The sequence below is a fragment of the Neodiprion virginianus genome, chromosome 3, assembly GCF_021901495.1.
Source record: "Neodiprion virginianus isolate iyNeoVirg1 chromosome 3, iyNeoVirg1.1, whole genome shotgun sequence".
NCBI classification, from domain to species: domain Eukaryota; kingdom Metazoa; phylum Arthropoda; class Insecta; order Hymenoptera; family Diprionidae; genus Neodiprion; species Neodiprion virginianus.
In genome coordinates this window covers 41,000,517-41,018,407 of record NC_060879.1, presented here as the reverse complement: position 1 = coordinate 41,018,407, position 17,891 = coordinate 41,000,517, and the positions used below count along the sequence as shown (strand labels likewise).

The 17,891-nt window shown below is 39.9% G+C and overlaps 1 protein-coding gene and 1 long non-coding RNA gene across 6 annotated transcripts in view; both read right to left on the bottom strand.

Annotated features, from left to right (window-relative positions):
- LOC124301304 (RNA-binding protein fusilli) overlaps positions 1–13,724 on the bottom strand; it is a 39,480-nt gene extending 25,756 nt beyond the window's left edge. The window contains exons 1-3 of one of the 5 annotated variants that reach the window (XM_046756191.1): positions 13,448–13,721; positions 12,348–12,501; positions 1,729–1,923 (exon numbers count right to left, since the gene is read on the bottom strand). In XM_046756191.1, the coding sequence (XP_046612147.1) occupies positions 1,729–1,923; positions 12,348–12,491 (339 nt within the window). In that variant the 5' untranslated portion in view covers positions 12,492–12,501; positions 13,448–13,721. Of the gene's footprint in view, positions 1–1,728; positions 1,924–2,051; positions 2,094–4,737; positions 4,883–5,523; positions 5,546–12,347 lie in introns of those variants that run through there. The other 4 variants (XM_046756193.1, XR_006907447.1, XM_046756195.1 and 1 more) reach the window with 4 other exon arrangements.
- A 2,863-nt stretch (positions 13,725–16,587) lies between these two features.
- Positions 16,588–17,807, bottom strand: LOC124301305 (uncharacterized). The gene is made up of 3 exons (XR_006907448.1): positions 17,668–17,807; positions 17,037–17,455; positions 16,588–16,816 (listed from the first exon to the last, which is right to left on the bottom strand). It is a non-coding gene; the product is annotated as an uncharacterized LOC124301305 (long non-coding RNA).
- Between the last annotated feature and the right edge of the window lie 84 nt (positions 17,808–17,891).

Genomic DNA, 17,891 nt, shown 5'->3' with positions numbered 1-17,891 from the left:
CTGCAAATTGCCAATTTTTAATGTAGCGGTTCTCTAATCCTTCCCAATGTGAGAACAAAAAGAGAAAATGTTAATAAAACCGCTATTGACCGGCCAATGATTCGACGTATAGATTTGGATTGAGAGTTAACTATAGTATAGGTCACAGGGCCACGTCCAATTTGACAAGTCACTCTTTCGACTTACCGCCAACGTGACGTAACATTGACAACGTTGCGCTAACTCATCCTTGGACGTACAAAAAGTAATGACCGACTGTGTTACAAATCTAATTTTGTGAAACGAAACGGTCTAACGGTCTGCCAAATAATCGTCTGTACCTGCTGTATGAGAAAATGTTACTCCTACGAACAATTGATTATACACGATTCCTGAACATTCGATCAGCCTAAACTTTTTGAAGTTACTTCGAATTTCATGGTAATCACACCTCCTGGCTAGATAGTTTGGTCGCAGCAATCTATGAGGATAACGATGCATTGTTATGGGAAAAAAAATCGTTAATTTTATACCTTGGGATTATCTGAAATTCAGTAAGCTGTAACAAAGTCATAAAGATCGTTAATTTTTGTCGTTGAGGCGATAGGTAGAGGTATAACTGTGTGCTAAAGTTTCGCAATGCGCATACATGTAGGCTTATCTGCGGTAACGAGGTTTCGACATAACTGGAAATACATTGAATTTACAACCTGCAGGTTAGTTCTCCTAATATATGTGAAATCGACCATGAAATATGACTGGCTCCCAGAGCGATAGTTGGTGGTATATTAATCCTTTCAGTCACAGTAGGATGCTCAGCGTTCCACCTAAAAAATTTCCATGTCCTAGTCCAATCGCAGTTTATTTACAACTTCAAATGATCTTCGTTACTTCGTATGACTATTGAAGTGTTATGGGACCTATATTCTCAACCAAAGGTGAGTCTCGGTGAGAATATTGCATGTTTCGTGATGAAATACAAATCTGAGATAAATCAAAGATAACCAGAAGTTGATAAGGTAATTCGTTTCGAATGGTAATAATGCTAAAAAGTTGTTAATAAATTGTTTAAACTAAAATTTTTATAACAAATCTGCACTGAAATTTTGTTAATTTCATATAAAACGAACGAAATCATTGGTTTTCTAATCCACTACTATTTATGAGACTACTTGTTCCATGCCTCGAAAACTTCTTCAGTGTATAACCATTTGCGAAAGCCAAAAATTCAGGACGTTTGATCTATTCTTCAAAAATTTTCAAATTCTTGCTAACGGGTTTTTCAAAATCACCGAAAACTGATAGGTATTCAGAAAAATCAATGAATTTGTTGCATAAATTTTTGTTTAATTTACTAACAACTTTTTGGCCATATTATTATTTAAAACGAATTATTCTATCAACTTGGATATCATTGATTTTTTTCAGATTTTTATCTCATCGCGAAGTGTTCAATATTCTCACCAAGACTCACTTTTGGTTGGGGATACACGCCCCATAATCACTTAAAATATTAAAGTAACAAGTATCGGCCAGGATCATCGAATTTTGACACTTGTTATCAATTTCGCGTACGCCATATTGGATCCGCCATCTTGGATTAAAAAATTATTCACAAATCCTGACTTCAGAATCGTGATCAGCAACCCCAGAAATCTCCGAGTAACAAAAATTCAGGCCAAAATATCAAGTTGAAAAATGTCCGACCGAAAGGATTAACAAGCGTGTAAGGATTTCCACGGATCATACCTGTCTGATGGCTTGGTGCAAGGGGATTCCGCGTTCTCGGAGGTTAGACTCTGTGAGGGTTGGTGCATGAGCAAGGGCCGTCTCGCTTATGACGCCGCTGCTACCGGCAACCTGCACGCCATTATCGCCCGTGACTCCAACGCCCCCGCTGTCCATCACCATAGGCCGAACGATGTACTGCTGCCTCCCCATAACCTGCAAAAAAAATGGTCAATTTATAACCTCACGCTTGTAGGGCATCATATGTCGCAGCCATAAATGGTGTGAATTGGTGAGAAATGGCTCGGTGAATTAAATAAAGATACTTGCATCGTTGTGCTTACTATTATCATTATTTGGAATCGCATCCGTGTAACCAGAGTTGCCTGTAAATAGGCGTAAACGGTTCCGTTCGTAAAACTCGAGACGCTCACCAGCATTGATATTACGTATTCAGGTTTTATTGTACACGCATTGTTATTCGTTTTCACACGTATAATTCCAACGTACTCTAATTTGTGGGACATTCCATACATACATATACATACATATCTCGATCATGATTCTACGGCGATGTCTCAGATTGGGTTTATAATTTTTTTTTATGCAGTTGTATGACGGAAAACGCAATCGCAATTGTTTTCAGAATTTATTGACCCAGTGTGTGTGAACTATACATTCAAAAACTTCAGAAAAAAGACCTCGAGTTTTTGAAATCTCGGTAAATCTTATCGTAAAATCTTGTAAAATATAATCAAATTTTTGACACCGATTAGAAGACGGAGATTTCATAACTTCCAAAGACAAATAAGAAGAATAAGTAAAAAAAATGTATTGTTATTCAATAGCATTTTTGGCATAAAAATCAATATAAAACCTCATTATAATATGGGCCGAAAAAAGGTCTGTTTAGAAAGTTACAGGGAATCTTTTAATAGGTCTAAAAATTTTATGTTATATGAGATTCTTCTAGATTTTTTCAGGTTTTAGAAAGTTGGTTTTTTTTTAACTTTTTAAATTATACTTCAGAGAAACTGGATCGAAAAACATTGCGATTGCGTTTTTGTCATGTACATTCGTACAAAAAAAAAGATATAGCTAATATGAGACATCGACGTAAAATTTTTACCAAATGTCATGGAATGCCCCTTATGAATTTGCTACTTATGGTTGCAAGGAGTTGGGTGTAAGAAATCGTAATGTAATCTTCGCTACGTGAGTAGCTGCGCAACCTCAATTATCGACGTCATTCGAGTATTCACACCGTATCTATTTATTGGATACGCTGCATTCATATTCAGAAAAAATCATTATTTCGCAACTATAGGATAATTGTCTGGAATTGAGTAATATATATATATTTTAAGAAGTAAAGCGTACATTCAGTTTTTTTCGAAACTGAACTCCTTCAAAGTCGTTCTAAATTTTCGAAACAGTGAACTTCTTTTCTTAACTGGCATTCTGTGATTGGATTACTTTTGATCCATTTTCCACTCATCATCTGCCAATGAATCTGACGTTCGGTCGGTTGTTTCAAATAATTCTTTGTTGGATTCAAATTATCATACCTATACAATTTACAAGGTTGAAGTTGATAACGTTAAAAAGTAACGGAAAATTATGAAACAAGAAATCGTTACTTTGCAATTTTGTTCTTAGAACGAATTTGAAGAAGTTAGGTTTTCAAAGTATGAGGATGTCCTGCTCCATTACGGTTTACTAAATTTCAAACAATCCTATAAGTTACAAAAAACAATTTTTTCCATAAACCTGCATCGTTACGCTAACGTTACCAACTTCAAACTCATTATAATTTACACGAAGGACAAAAACTGGGAATTTCAGTAATACGCGTTTTATATCTCAAACCACGTTGCGTAATAGACAAACCGACCGGAAACATTATTCAAACTTTTGCATGTGTTCGTTGGTTAATTCCACACGCCATAATAATTATTTCGCACACGAAAATAACACACGTAACCATGTGTGGTTAAGTGAACACCACTACAGGTAAAAACTTTCGACGACGCACGATGTAGTATTAAAAAAATAAGCACTCAACGCATGATTTTCGCGATTCACAATGCAAATATAATGGCGAGTGAGCAAACAAAGAAATCAATGACTTCAGCATGAACAGTTTTCTCAACTGGTATAGTGTCTGTACTAAGTAGGATATAAATTCGTCGTCGGTATTATTATCAAGATTTTCGTTTTATCTAGTATAATTTCATCTGGCTACTTATCGTAGACTCCCTAGTGTCCATACCATAATATTCACTTTGCTACAGGGATAAATTATAAATTATTCAATCGGACGGCACTACGTTTATTAATAAAAATTATAGTCTTTTTTTGCTAGATCCTGGATAAAGAAATTGCATATAATTATACTCTCGCTCATTCTCCGAATTCGAGAGAACCGCAGCTTAAGATTTACGCGTATTGCGTAAAAGAGAGAAGCACGGAAAAAATCAGCTAAGGAGTTTCGAAACAAAATGTGCATGCGGGGAGAATAATTGAGGTCGAAAATTTTGAGAATTCACGTATTATACGAAAACGTTGCATCTCGATGGTTTCGCAAGAGCACTCCGAATATGGCATCGAGAGATTATAATTATTATTACAGACGTAGGTAGGCCACTAAGGAATGTTAGAGAAATGAGGTTCAAGGTCATGTTTCTGTCCAGCTCGATCCGCGCATTAGTAAACGGTTTGTAGAGGAACAGGTGAAACAGAACGTGCATACGTAATTGCTAAAGTAAGAAGATATGTGCAATAGTTGAAAGGTGTAAGGGTGTAAGGATGTGCGTAGTGTCCAGTAAAAAAATTTAATGACGTTTCCAGGACATTGAAAATAGAATATTTTCAGGATACAAGAAAAATTCAAAGACAATTTGCAGGACTTTCGAAGGACATTTCCAGAAACACTGGACGGCATGGAGTAAGGGTGTGTAAGTACTGCGAAACAAGGCAGTCGTGTGAGTGTGAAAAATGATGTATGATGTTTCGCTATGCGAATTATACCCGGACATCCCATACATATGCACTCCACGTATTCGTCAAGTACTTTTTTGCACGTTTACGTAACCAACTTGCACGGGCGCGCCTACGAGGACGGTCCATGGATACACGCACAGCTCCTAATCTCCCATGTCGTTCGTTGTGTTATAACAACTAAGGCCTTGCCGATGATCGGAAGCGGTAGTGTTTGCAAGAAGCTGCTCCACGGGTGGGAAGGAGGGGGAGTACAGATTGGTAGGTCTAAAATCATACCTATTTTTGAGATTTTTTTTAAAGAAAATCGAAGTACTTGGTGCGGTTTGAGTTTGAGGGATTTACTATTTATAGTTCCAGGAAAATTTTTGAACTTTTTCACTGAAATCAATAACAAAATGGCGGCATGGCGCATATGAGTAGCGAACGACCGCATATTTAATCCGATGGCGCAGATTCCTCGGTCAATTTTTATCCGATCGTCTTGAAATTTTGATAGAATCTTTAAAACTTGTTGAGTTCCGATTCCAATATTTAACAAAAATCTCTCTCAACAATTCTTTGATCATAATGGCATATATTTGAAATAAATTTTTGTTTCAACATTTGAGCTGCGAGTTGGAACCCGAACAGGATTCGATCGCTACTTATATGCGCCATGCCGCCATTTTGTTATTAATTTAAATGACAAAATTCTAAAATGTTCTTGAATCGATAAATAATAGAACCCTCAAATTAAAATTACTCCAAATATTTTCATTAAAAAAAAAATCCTCAGAATAGCTATAATTTTAAACCGTAAAAGCAGTCACGCACCAACATTTTGCCACTACAGGTTCGCCGGTTTGTTATCTACTGGAGGTACAGCAGCTAGCACAGTATTAGCAACGTTGGCACTCATCTTAAACATTTGCCTTGACGTCTCATCGTTCGATCAGACGAGATCTCGTCGATGAACATTTGTCTGAGATTTGAAAGAACCGGAATGACGAAAATTCGCATAGTTTTGAAATATTTATATACGTGTACGCTCCGAGATAGGTGGACAAATATGGAAGTAAGTCTACGTCGATTGAGACGAGCATCTGATCGTATGCATACGAAGCTGCACTTCAGCGTGGAAACTCTTCCCCAATACACATTCATTAGAAAACAAGTCCAAATTAGCATGTTGCCATGCAAAGGTCAGAGATCCAAAGTCGTTCCAAAAGTCCGACGTCCAAGGTCCAAGGTACGACTAGTGTAAAGAATAATGGTATTACGGAGGTATTCGCTGCAGAATTAGACGCACGAACACAGACGACATGACGTCTTTGCGGCAAAGTCCATCGTCATGAAATTACGTACATCAAAGACAATCGTTTTAGTATTGATGAATGCAGAGATACGTTAGTTTGCTCGGAGGACAAGACATGGCGTGTGATTGAAGGGGACTCAAACCAAAGTGTGAATCTCGAGGATCTTTTAAACTTACATTTATCATGTATAATACCGGAAAATCTGCACCCGCGTACTTTAATCGCCATTTTCAAGCGCTGTACTGTATCCCTGTAATAAATAGCATCGAATATGCAAGTTAAGCGTGAATAAACGGTGTCTAACATTTATTCATCAGCGATATCCTGCCTAATTCAAAATATTGAAATCTGATTGAATTCAAAGTCGATTGGTCTCATATTCAGATTAAAAGGATGCTACAGTCAGTTCTTACCAAGACTGTATTAAAAAAACAGAACAGCCAAATTTGGAACGCAATTTTAAACAAAAAATATTGCAGTATATTTTTTGCATAAAACCAAAATGCAGTGGTATGATATTGTTCGAAATTGCATTTAGAATACGGCTGTCATGCCCTTTTTGCGTTACGATGCAAAAACCTCTGATTGTAGCCAAAATATAGAGAATATATTTCAAAACACAGTCGGTAAGTACTGACTATAGCATCCCCTGAATTACATCAATGGAGTTGGTAAAAAGACATTCAGCATCTACTTTATCTTATCTGTGCTTGTTGTGGAGTTTTAATTATTGACTCAGGAAATTCAACTAACAATGAAATGTTTGATTGTCGTATCAACACTGTTTCCATAATCAGAGAAATGAAACTCCGAACCTTATTTCAAACTGTTCTGAGACTGTCAAAATCTGCAATATTAATACGTAATGTTCCGTACACTAAATCCAGTAACCTCTCAATTTTTAAAGAATCGCATGTACAGTGTGAAAATTATTTTCAAAATTTTGTTTACTACCCTCCCTATATCCTGCAGCTACACATTCAAATATATGCACATCACTGGCATATAGGCGGGGGAGGGGGTTTAAAATTTACTAATTTGACATCTTCGAAGATACAATATGACGTATCGATGTGTCATTAGTCACGAAAAGCTGCAGATGTTCACGGTACGGCTTTACACTAATTGACAATGAACCCCTCCTTGCGTATATCGATACGTTTTGTTGTAATTTCATGTGCTGCTCTAACGTTTCGCATTGTTATAATTTTCTCGAGTTTCCAATGACACGACGATCAAAGCATAATATACAAGACAGTGTCAACATAACGCGTCAGAATTTTCAGATTATCATAAAGGTCGCAGGTGTCACGGCTGTCCGCACAATTGCTCACATCGACAAACGCGATGTATTCCTGTCTTTTTACTTATACCTTTGCCTCTCTGCTGTTATATCATTCTCAGGTTGCAATATAATTAAGAAGTGGTAAGTTCACTCGAGACTTGTCCAACCAGACGCAATGGAGTGGATTGGAAGATCGTCGATCGCTATAATCAATACACGGAACTTTTATTCACGATCATTGGTCCAAAAGTCTGACAGATTTTTTATATAGTAGACTTGATTTTAAGTTCCAGACCTGAAAATGAACAGTCAAAAAACTTGACGCAATAATATCAAACCCAGGGGATACATTATTCGTCACCTCTTCTTCCCATGAACCAAAACCCTGCATATTAACACCGAGATAATAATCACCCAAGAAACATCCTACAAATGGTTGTAAAAAAAAAAAAAAAAAAAATCATACGGTGTGTACCGAGCTTAAGATTATTCTGTCTTATTATTTCAAGTTACATAAGTGGCGGCAGAACGAGACGGAGCGACGAAAGACGCACTTCATTTCTTGCCTTTGGATTCGGTGTGGGTTATTACCCGGTGATTACGGAGCGTCTTTCACTTGCTTGTCATATCAACCGAAAAATCAAAACGTAGATACGTCACACGAAAATATTAAATTTAAATCCGTCAGCTTTGTACCAAAAGTGGAACGAGGCTGAAGCCGGCAGTCCAAATTAGCAGCAATACGTTCCAACGTTCATTTCAATAAGTTAGTGAAGTCCGGCAATAAAAATTTTCTTAAATACTTTGAACTCCCAATAAAACCGAGCTAAATTTTTTCAATTCCAAAAAGTTTAACTTGTCCGGCTGCTAAATTTGGCCCCCGGCTTCAGCTTCATAAAAGTTGGCCATAACAGTTATCGCGTTCTCGTTTAGAATCATAAGGTGAAAAAAAGATCAATGGTATACAACGAGGTCTAAATTTAAGTCAGGTTTCTCCTGCAGTCTACGACAAGGTTGAATGTGAACCCCTCTCCACCCCGTCTTTCCTCAAGAGTTACGGGTCAAGACGGGCAGTACAACTTCCGTCTCCCACTCTAATTCCTTCTCCATCGCCGCCGCCTCCCGTCGTTTGTCCTCCTCATCGCCTGCCTGCCACGCTGATTTGCCAGTCCAGGAACGTCGAAAAGCTCGATCCGTGGATGCTGACTTGACTATTGGTTAAAATATGCTAAAGTGATGGTCCGACGTCGCGTGCGTTTCATCTTCGTTTCCCAAGGGCTTTTCATTTTCAGCCTTGCCTAAGAATTTTCGGCTACTCGAACGAACTTGGTCGATACTGTAAATTATCGAAATGCCCAAACGCGGTTTCAATTGCTGTGGAAAATATGACGTCGCAACCAAAAAGAGATTCGTGTCATTGGAACTGAACGTCAACTTGAATTAACGAAAAAATTTATCACAGTTTGTTTTTGGGTGTTATCAAAAGATGAAAGCCACGATAATGGTCGTTTTCTGTGACGTCATACGAGACACGTACGTATACTACACCCGCAGGGGTAGTAAAATTTCGACATTTTGATGATTTGAAATGTAGAAATAGTAGAAAGCTTGCTTTGGTATCCTAATCATGTGGTAATAATGCTGAAAAATATTGCATAATACTATAACGTGCATTTCGTTTCAACGGGAAAATGTCTATACATATTGTAAATCAAGCATCAAGAGTGTCGTTTATAAATCACCCCATATTCATAAGCAGTTTAATAACAAAAGATTAAATAAGCGTGAAAATAAATTAGGTCAATGACCGTATCTTTTTTCTTTTTCTTTTTTTTTTGTCCGTTTTTTTTTCATCGAAGTTGAAATACCAGCAAGCTTTCTATACCGTCCTAGTTTCACCTGGCCAAATCGAGCCTACCTAAACTGAACGGAATGGAATGACATGGAGCCGTGCCAAAGCTGCAGCGATCCGTGTTGTTGTAGAAGCCAAGCCGCATAATATTCATCACTTGGTTGTACGTTGTTCCGGTTTATTCAACTATTTCATTGCCAATGACTTTCATCGATCATTTATGTTTAAATTTTAGCTGTCCGTCGGAATCTGTATTCACGAAAATATTGTACCAATCATCATGAAATGTTCAGTCTTTCCATAAGGTGATGACGGAGCCTCCCTCTCTCACATTTTCAATATCCAAAATATAGTTAGTATAGATTACAAGCCGTGCGATACATAAGTATCGTACGATGCTTAGCTTCAGGTACAGTACCTGATAAGTAAGTATTATACATAACTGTGTTTACCAAGTATACCTATCGAGGATCACCTATTTATATATTTATGTTATGTAGTTGTCGGGCGGCGGTAACCTATGTCGAACACATTATGTAACTCCTCGTATCTCTAGATTCGACTCATTGGTTCGTTACTACAAGCATAATCGCGTGTAAAGGGCATTCGATGCCCGGTAAACCTCGAATTTCCTCTCACCGTCTTCGAGTCTTTTTACTCTGTTAAAATCAATTTACCATTACGTAAAAAATCTCTATATGTGTATAACAATGAGGGATCGAGTGAAGATTTTTCGATCTTTTCGAAGCATCGTTGATTACATAGTTGCATGAATCAGGGGGATTTTAAAGGTCGCGCTGCCTCTGTAAGATTATAGTTAAAAACCCTGTTTCTCTTGGTATGATCTTTATTAATTTCTATAATCGACATGTTTATCGGATTGCATGATACTCCTAAGAAAATGCACGTTAATTCGGGTTGCTCTAGACGTAGCGATAGCTTTTTAAAATTTTTTCAACCTGACAAGCAATCGGAATACTTTACAACATACCACTTTCGGGGAGGGGGGAGAGAGGGAAGGGAAATCGAGAATCGGAGATTATGAAAAGTCGTTTTCAATTCGTGGAACATCCCATACGTATAACATATAGACACATGCTGGCGACTTTGTACCTATACCCACCTCTTCTAGACTTATCCACGTAACATAAGTAAGCCTACGGATAGGCACAATATATAAGAAGAACCCTCACATTAATGATCCCGCCGTGATAAGTGATAACGCAACAACGCAACTGATAAGTGAGAGTTGAAATCCTTCACGTCTTACTAAATCGTCAAGCCTACATGCATATACCGTATATCTATGCGGTCAGGTGTGATCCGATTTTCATCAGTGATTACCCGCAATGTTTGTATTAAGAAAATACGCTTACAGTAGTTATAGAAAAGCGGAGACCCTATATGTGTATATGTGCACACTGTGTTAGTTCAGAAATTTGATAAAAATATTATCGCATTCAAACCGGTTTCCCTGATTAGGCATCCTTAGCAGCTAACTGTCGCCCAGTACATCTGATACGCAAAAACCTGTTATTCTGTTACAAAGAAAATTACTGCGACAACGTTGTCCGAAGTTTGATTATAATAAACCCCTGTAATAATTAAAATGTGTGTGTATCTCCCTCCGCATACCGTGGATATTAGATTGCGTGTAGGTATGTGTACAGGTAACGTTGATCCGAGTCGATTTTCAGCTTTTACCATTAGCATTGAAAGATGAAAATATTATTCACCGTAGAACCGAAACGAACCGACTGCTCGGGGCGAACATTACCAGGCATTAATTTAAAGACACTCGCCGTTGATTATGCTATTAAAAATTCTCTCCGATGTTTCTTCAGCTATTTCAGTGTCCCGGACAAAATGTGCAGTAGAGACAATAATATAATTTCATACGTCGTGAGTGTATGCTACACAAAAATGAGTTATTTTATCATTGGTTTATCACACATTCGCATCAAGCATGTATATAGATCAAATGGTTAGACGATTACCGTACGTATTTATATATCACAATAATTTTTCCGCCGGTAATGATTCCTCGAGAGCAGTTAAAGGCTTAATGCATCGCGAGATAACGAGAACGACGATAATGTGCAGAACTTAAGGGGGTGCCTTAGTCGATTTCTACGTTGACGTACATCAAAATCCATCTGTCTCAAAATCGAAAAAGGGCTTAACAGCCTCATTCTATACGCGATTTCGAACAAAAACAATCCAATCAATTTTCATTTAACGCAGAAATAAAGAAATGACACGAATTCTACGAATCCTGGAATCCCGTTAAGCCCTTTTTTCGTGTGTGAGACGCGTGGACTTCGATATTTGGAGATACATACGTCAACGTAGAAAACAACCAGAGCACCCCCTTAATTCACTAATTGCAAGCTACGAGAAGACGTTGGTAGTGAGTATACAGACATGATTACAATCTTACATGATGAAGAAATACTGCAAATCGATAAGATTCGAAATCAACGATCGATGTCGCATCGTTGCAAAGCGACACTGCCATGCGGTTAATTCAGGTAGATTATGGAACAGAGGGTACGAATTACACGGCAGAGAAAATTATAAAGTAAGGTGATTCAGGAAGATAAAATGGCACACAGCACCAAGAAGGTAAACCGTGGACACAGTGACTTCCCCAGCTGTGAAAATTTAGTGTACCGTGCGTAATAAATCAACGTCAAACAAATACCCAGATTTTTACTGCCTTATATCCGAAGTTTGTTAAAAGTCTGCGCCAGTCGAATTCAACGACGTGAAAAGCGCATTAGCGTGCCATTGCGAATTCTCCCGTATTTAAAATGCTTGCACACGCGAATTGAATATGCAAAGACGGGTGGGATTTTTCGATGAGTTGGAAGGAGCTAGAAGCTCGTCGTGTTTTTCGCAGAAAGTCGCGTCGCGTCGGCTGGCACGTTAATTTTACGCTTTCAGGGTTCGAGGCGCCGATCGAAACTTGAACGATTTTGGCGTTTTTCTACAAAGAGAAAGGTAATGCAGTTATAACGCAAGGACACGATTCTTTGCACCGTTGACATTTCCACCGGCATGTCCATGTTCGCCGTTCTTACTTTGCGTGCGTACGAGTATAATTAATATGCACAGTGAACAGGTCGATACATAACACAACATTATATTACCCTACCGCAGCGTACATCAGAAGTTACATAACGCACGGATGCCGGGGTTATACCTTGTTTTGGAGAGCATCGATAAGGACGTAAACGAGGAGCGTGATTTCCTCCTCGTCGGATCCGAGCGCGTTTCCTTGTTGTCCGGCAGTGGCCACGTAAAGGGCGACCAGGTGCGTCGGCCCTCTTCCGGCCATCATCTGCATTTCCGGTCGTCTATATCAGAATCAGCCCGTAACCACGGTGAAAGAACAACACTAGCACCACCCTCACCAATTTTAAAATACAGGATTAGGAGTGTGACAAGTGGTGGGAAGTTGTCGGCAAATGCATATGTGTTTGGTATTTGACAAGAGAATGCGGGCCGAGGGTGGAGGAAGAGAGGAAGGGAGAGAAAGAGAGAGCCAATCTTATAACGGAATCCTGATCCAACGGGCTGCACTTTCAACACTGAATAATTCACAATATACGGCAAGACGGCGTCATAATATCACGTCGTAATCGAAGTCGGTCTCCGATTTAAGGTTATGTACGAAGATATACCTGCCTCGCGCACTGTGTAAAGGCAGACCAGGTGTCGAGTACTTCAATTCGGTGGTTGTTAGGTTATACGCAACACTTCCCAACAACGCTGTTTTCTTCTTCTCACCTGTGGTTATTACAGTTTCACAATATCAATTTATTCCCACACGCGTACCGCGAGTATCGCTCGAGCTTGATCGGTCGATTTATATCCCTGATTCGTTAGTATCACGATTATTGAACACCGTTCGAAATCACCGGACCCGTGAACGGCGGAACCGTTCGTCCGTAATTCTTCTCTACCTGTATATCAGACGGTTATAGCGTATCGTTATAAACATGTACGAAGTAATTTCATAACGTAAAATACCCGTAACAGCAGCAAAGGGACACCACTGCACCGATGTAATCGTTTCACTGTTCACTCCTGGTTGAATTATAGGTATTCCAACTCGGTTCGCGTACCGATTGAAAAAAGATTTCGGATATCGGTAAAATCGTGTCCCGCACGCGGTCGTAGGTACATTAATAAAATACAATTCGAACACAGGTAGTAGTACGTCTCTCTCTCTTTATACATATATACATGTATATATATGCGTCTCTATATGTACACACATATATATATAATACCGCGTACCTGCGCAGGTACGCTTTACGCGTACAACAATATCTTGTTCTTCGAAGGATGTACTTATTCGTACGGCGTTCGTCGGTTGCGCGCGGCGACGCGATTTCGGCTCGAGCTGCTGCCGCTGTCCCGCAGTGAAAATGCCAGGCAGGTAAGCGAAGGGAAAGGAAAGGTGGCCGCCTCTGCCTGCCCGCCTGCCCGCCTGCCTGACTGGCCCGGCCTGCTTGCCTGCTGGCGAACCTCGCTTTATTATCCAGGTGCGCAGATATTCAACTCCGTGCGCCGATGGCTAATGACGAGCAAGAAGGGTATACCTACCTACCTATACCCACCTTTACCTCTCGCGTAATCACGTGTCCTACGGAGAGTTTCGGCGACGGAGCTCTTCTCGCTTAGTCTCGTTTTAACCTCCTCCTCCTTTGCCCCTCACCTACCTTTGCAGTCGCCGTTTCTACGAACAACGCATATATCCCCATCCGCAACTTTTGTACCTCCTGCGTATTTATCACCAGCTTTTCGCAAAATCTATCGAGATGTGTACGAGTCGACGAGCACCGTGATATCGCAGCAATTACGGTACGGACTCGGCGTAAATCGAGCTTTATTGTTAGATCTTTGTTTCTCTTTGTAGGCCGATTCTCTCGCCATAATGGCGGACTCACCGCGTGCTGTTTTAATCGGCTTTAATCCTTCACTCGATTCGCCTCTGTGATTGTTATGTGCTTTTTTTTATCAAAATCTCGAATTACTGTAAATTGATCATTTATATCCCGTGCCTAAATTTATTCAATTTTACACCTATCTTTTCGCAACCGTAGGATGCACAATTTGTGTATATTTAGGTACGTTGGAAATTTCCAAATCGGTGCTTGTGGTTATACCCACACATATACCTCACCTTGTACGATGTTAACGATTATTGATTAGGATATAAACAGTACAGCACTACAGGTAACGAATAATTAAAAGCGACGGTCGGTTCAGGGAAAGTCTGAATCTGCCGGATCCAGGATTATAAACAAATTTTCCCGTTCCCTTCGGTTTCTTCACTACGTTTCAGCCGATAGACCTGCAATAATTAATAAGCATGCATGCGTATAAGTCATCGGCTCGACATACAGGACCTGCCGGCTTCGACCCGTTTCACCGGAATACGCCAATGGATATAAATTGCGGAATTCACGTAGGTGACGAGCTCTGATTACACCTGTTGCTAGTGATGTGATGACAATGATTCGGCACGTCCGGCGTATTTTTTACGGTTCGACGCAAGGCTGAAACCCTAATGAGGTTTAAATATCAGTTCCTCCGTTCCTCTCTTCGCGACGAAATTGTTCCATATACATATACATATCTAACAATTTTCCCCAGTGCACTAAAATTGAAAACAACACCGATGGCCATACATATATATATATATATATATATACAGGTATATATTATAACGGTACCGTCTGGCATATCGCTCCAAGTCGTACAAACTCTAGACTTATTGTTGAAAGTTCTCATCGCCGGAGGAGCAATGGACGCTTATACGATGAATCCGATTGGCGGATCACCTGTTGGCTGCTCGTTAGCGATTGGCTGCTGCCACGGAGCCGTAACGGTGGTTAAAGCGAGACAGGTGCCTCGACAAGCGGCGTGAGACCGACAAGGAAAGAAACAGCTGGCTGTGGTGGGGCATTCAAGCTTAACACAAGCTCATCGTCAGCATACGAGCGCCGCAACGCGCGCATTCGTTACGTTACGTGTAGATACGTATGTAGGGGCCTACATACTGTTGTCCCGTATCAGAGTTTAATCGCCGCTCTTTGCCCCCTTATGCCTCTCCTTCGATGCAACGATTTTAGAACGTCTGACATGAGAATCGACCGAGCTTCGCTTTACGTTTTGTCTTCCGACGGTCATCCACGTGTCGTTTTTATTCCTATATTTCTGAAAACCAGGTAGCCAGATTCGACAGTTGTTTACCTTTTGTATAATACGGAACGTCGGACAAACACGCTCAAACAAGGTACAATACGTTCACATTCTGATATTAGTAGAAACTGCAATGTAATGATGACGTAGTATTGATGTGTTCAGTATAACACGGGAACTTAATGCTCGTTCCTTTTCAAAAAATAACGGCAACAAAAAACGCATTTGAATTAGACCGATGCAATTTCCAAGCTATTCGTATATTTGTAGACATGTCATACCGGTAAATTTTTAATATAAACTTCTTACTCACCAACCTTGTGACAATGAAATATACAATACTTATATGCACCTGTTCAAGTTGACGTGTGCGAAGCGGTGTAATGATTGATGTTTGCGTTAGTGCATCTGTATATGCTTGATATCATTTATCATGGTATCATCATACATCCATGGGAGTGATGTTCTAGAAATAATTGGAAATACGGTTTCACAGTGACGAAAACCAAACTGTCCTTGTAAAGTGTTTTCAAGTAAGGCCACGTGTTATAATTCGAAAGCCTGACGCTCCACAATTAATTGCAGGTAGTGATGTGGCATAGACGTTGCAGTATACATTGTATAATGTACACAATTGCCATACGACACGTGTACTCCTAGCATATGTAATTTAGTAATTACGAAGTACGTAGCTGACATGCAGAGCATCCTAAGGTTCCATAATGACAACCTATTCAAAGGAAGAGGAATTCCTACGCGGAACTAGAAGAAGTTTCATGGTCCCGACGTTCGTTCGTACCCCTCGCTACGAACCGACGGAAGGATATCATACATTCTTCTGCGGCGTCAAGGATAACTGTGCTGTTAATGCCCATGCCTTGGCGATAAGATTTGCAGCGCGAAACACCTGTTGCTTACATGCATAAACGTATGAACAATACGTCTGCATGGAATGGAAGAGAGTAAACGCTCTGCAATGGGTACACAGAATTAGCAGAATAACTGAAGTGTCAGGGCCAATTTCACTGTCTCGCATCGCGGGCGTCTTGGTGAAAAGCGCGTCATGCGTACTCCAAGTGGCAATTTATAGGGAACAGGTGAACCTGTCATCTTGCCTGTACGTATAAGCCGTACAAGTTACAATATTCTATATAATTTATGAGGTTAGTAACGTTACTGTAACGATGTATATTTAGGAAAAATCATTATTTCACTTTAGTAAACCATGATAACCAAGACATACTTTTATTTTGAAAAACCAGCTCCTTAAAAATCCATTCTAAAATTGCGCTGTAACAATTTTTCCCCGACATTTCGTTAGGTTAATGTCACTAACGTTCAGCCTCATTATAATTTATGATCCACTTCCATCTGATTTATTGATGCCGATGTAAAGGCTGGGGCCAGATTTTCAGCAGAGAACCTCATTCACGACAAAATTCTGGACGTGGACAGCACCTGAAAATCTAGGATTAATATTTCGAACTTCCCGAAGTCGAGTTTATTTTTTCAATGTCCCTCAGGAAGCGAGAATTGGAAAAATGAGAGGAATTTTTCTTCGATCAACATATCAACTGTATAATCGGATCGTGAGGCCAATGAACAACAATTTGCAAATAGTGGATGATGCGGTACCTACCTGTACGTATAGATAGAGACAGTATACACGTACACTCACCTACATCCAAACTCGGTTGGCCGGTGACCAGGTTGGACCAAGCACCGCGAAGGTTACGTAACTCTATCTACGCAGGAGAGCTGAAGTGGGAGTACCCGTAAGAACAGCCGCCGGCCACTGGCCACTGTGTCCGAAGGGTCGGCGGGGTACCGGGAGAACGAGATCCAACGGCGCTATGGCCACGCCGTTCCAAGTTTCTCTTTTTGTTTTGACCGTCATGGCTGACCAAGTATACCTGCAGGACACTCGAAGCCCGCCGGGCAATCTTGGCCTGATCCAATCCTGATTGAATCCGCAAGTGCAGAGCCGAATGGTAAATCGACGTAATTGGGACGGGTTATATAAACTTTTTTGAATTGGCTTATGCGCAGTAGTCTCGTAAGCCAGGATGTCTGCGGAACCTTGAAGACCTGGAGAACCTGGAATAAGCCTTCAATTTTTTTAGAGCCTTGGAAACCTGGAATTTCAATCCTGACCTTGAATCTTTTTCGTTTTGTTATTTTTTAATACAATTTGGCTTGTCAAATCGATTACAGATCTGTAAATACGTGAAAAGCAAGTAGAGAAGAAGGAGGAAAACAACGAGAAAACTATGCATTTTACGGTAAATAAGTTTCTGACTCTATCTTACCCCCTGTACAATATTTTTCTGTTTTACATGTAAGACATCCGTCTTAGGTATAACGTCCAATGATGTTCTCAAATATATATGCATGCACTGGAAAGTGATAAAGATTGAGAACCAAAAGAACCTGGAGTGTCTGTGTAGAAGGTTAGTAGGTATGGTAATGCTGGTTCATGGGTTACGTAAGAGTGCAGACCGTACATCCGTTCGCACGGCTTTTCGTTGCGTTA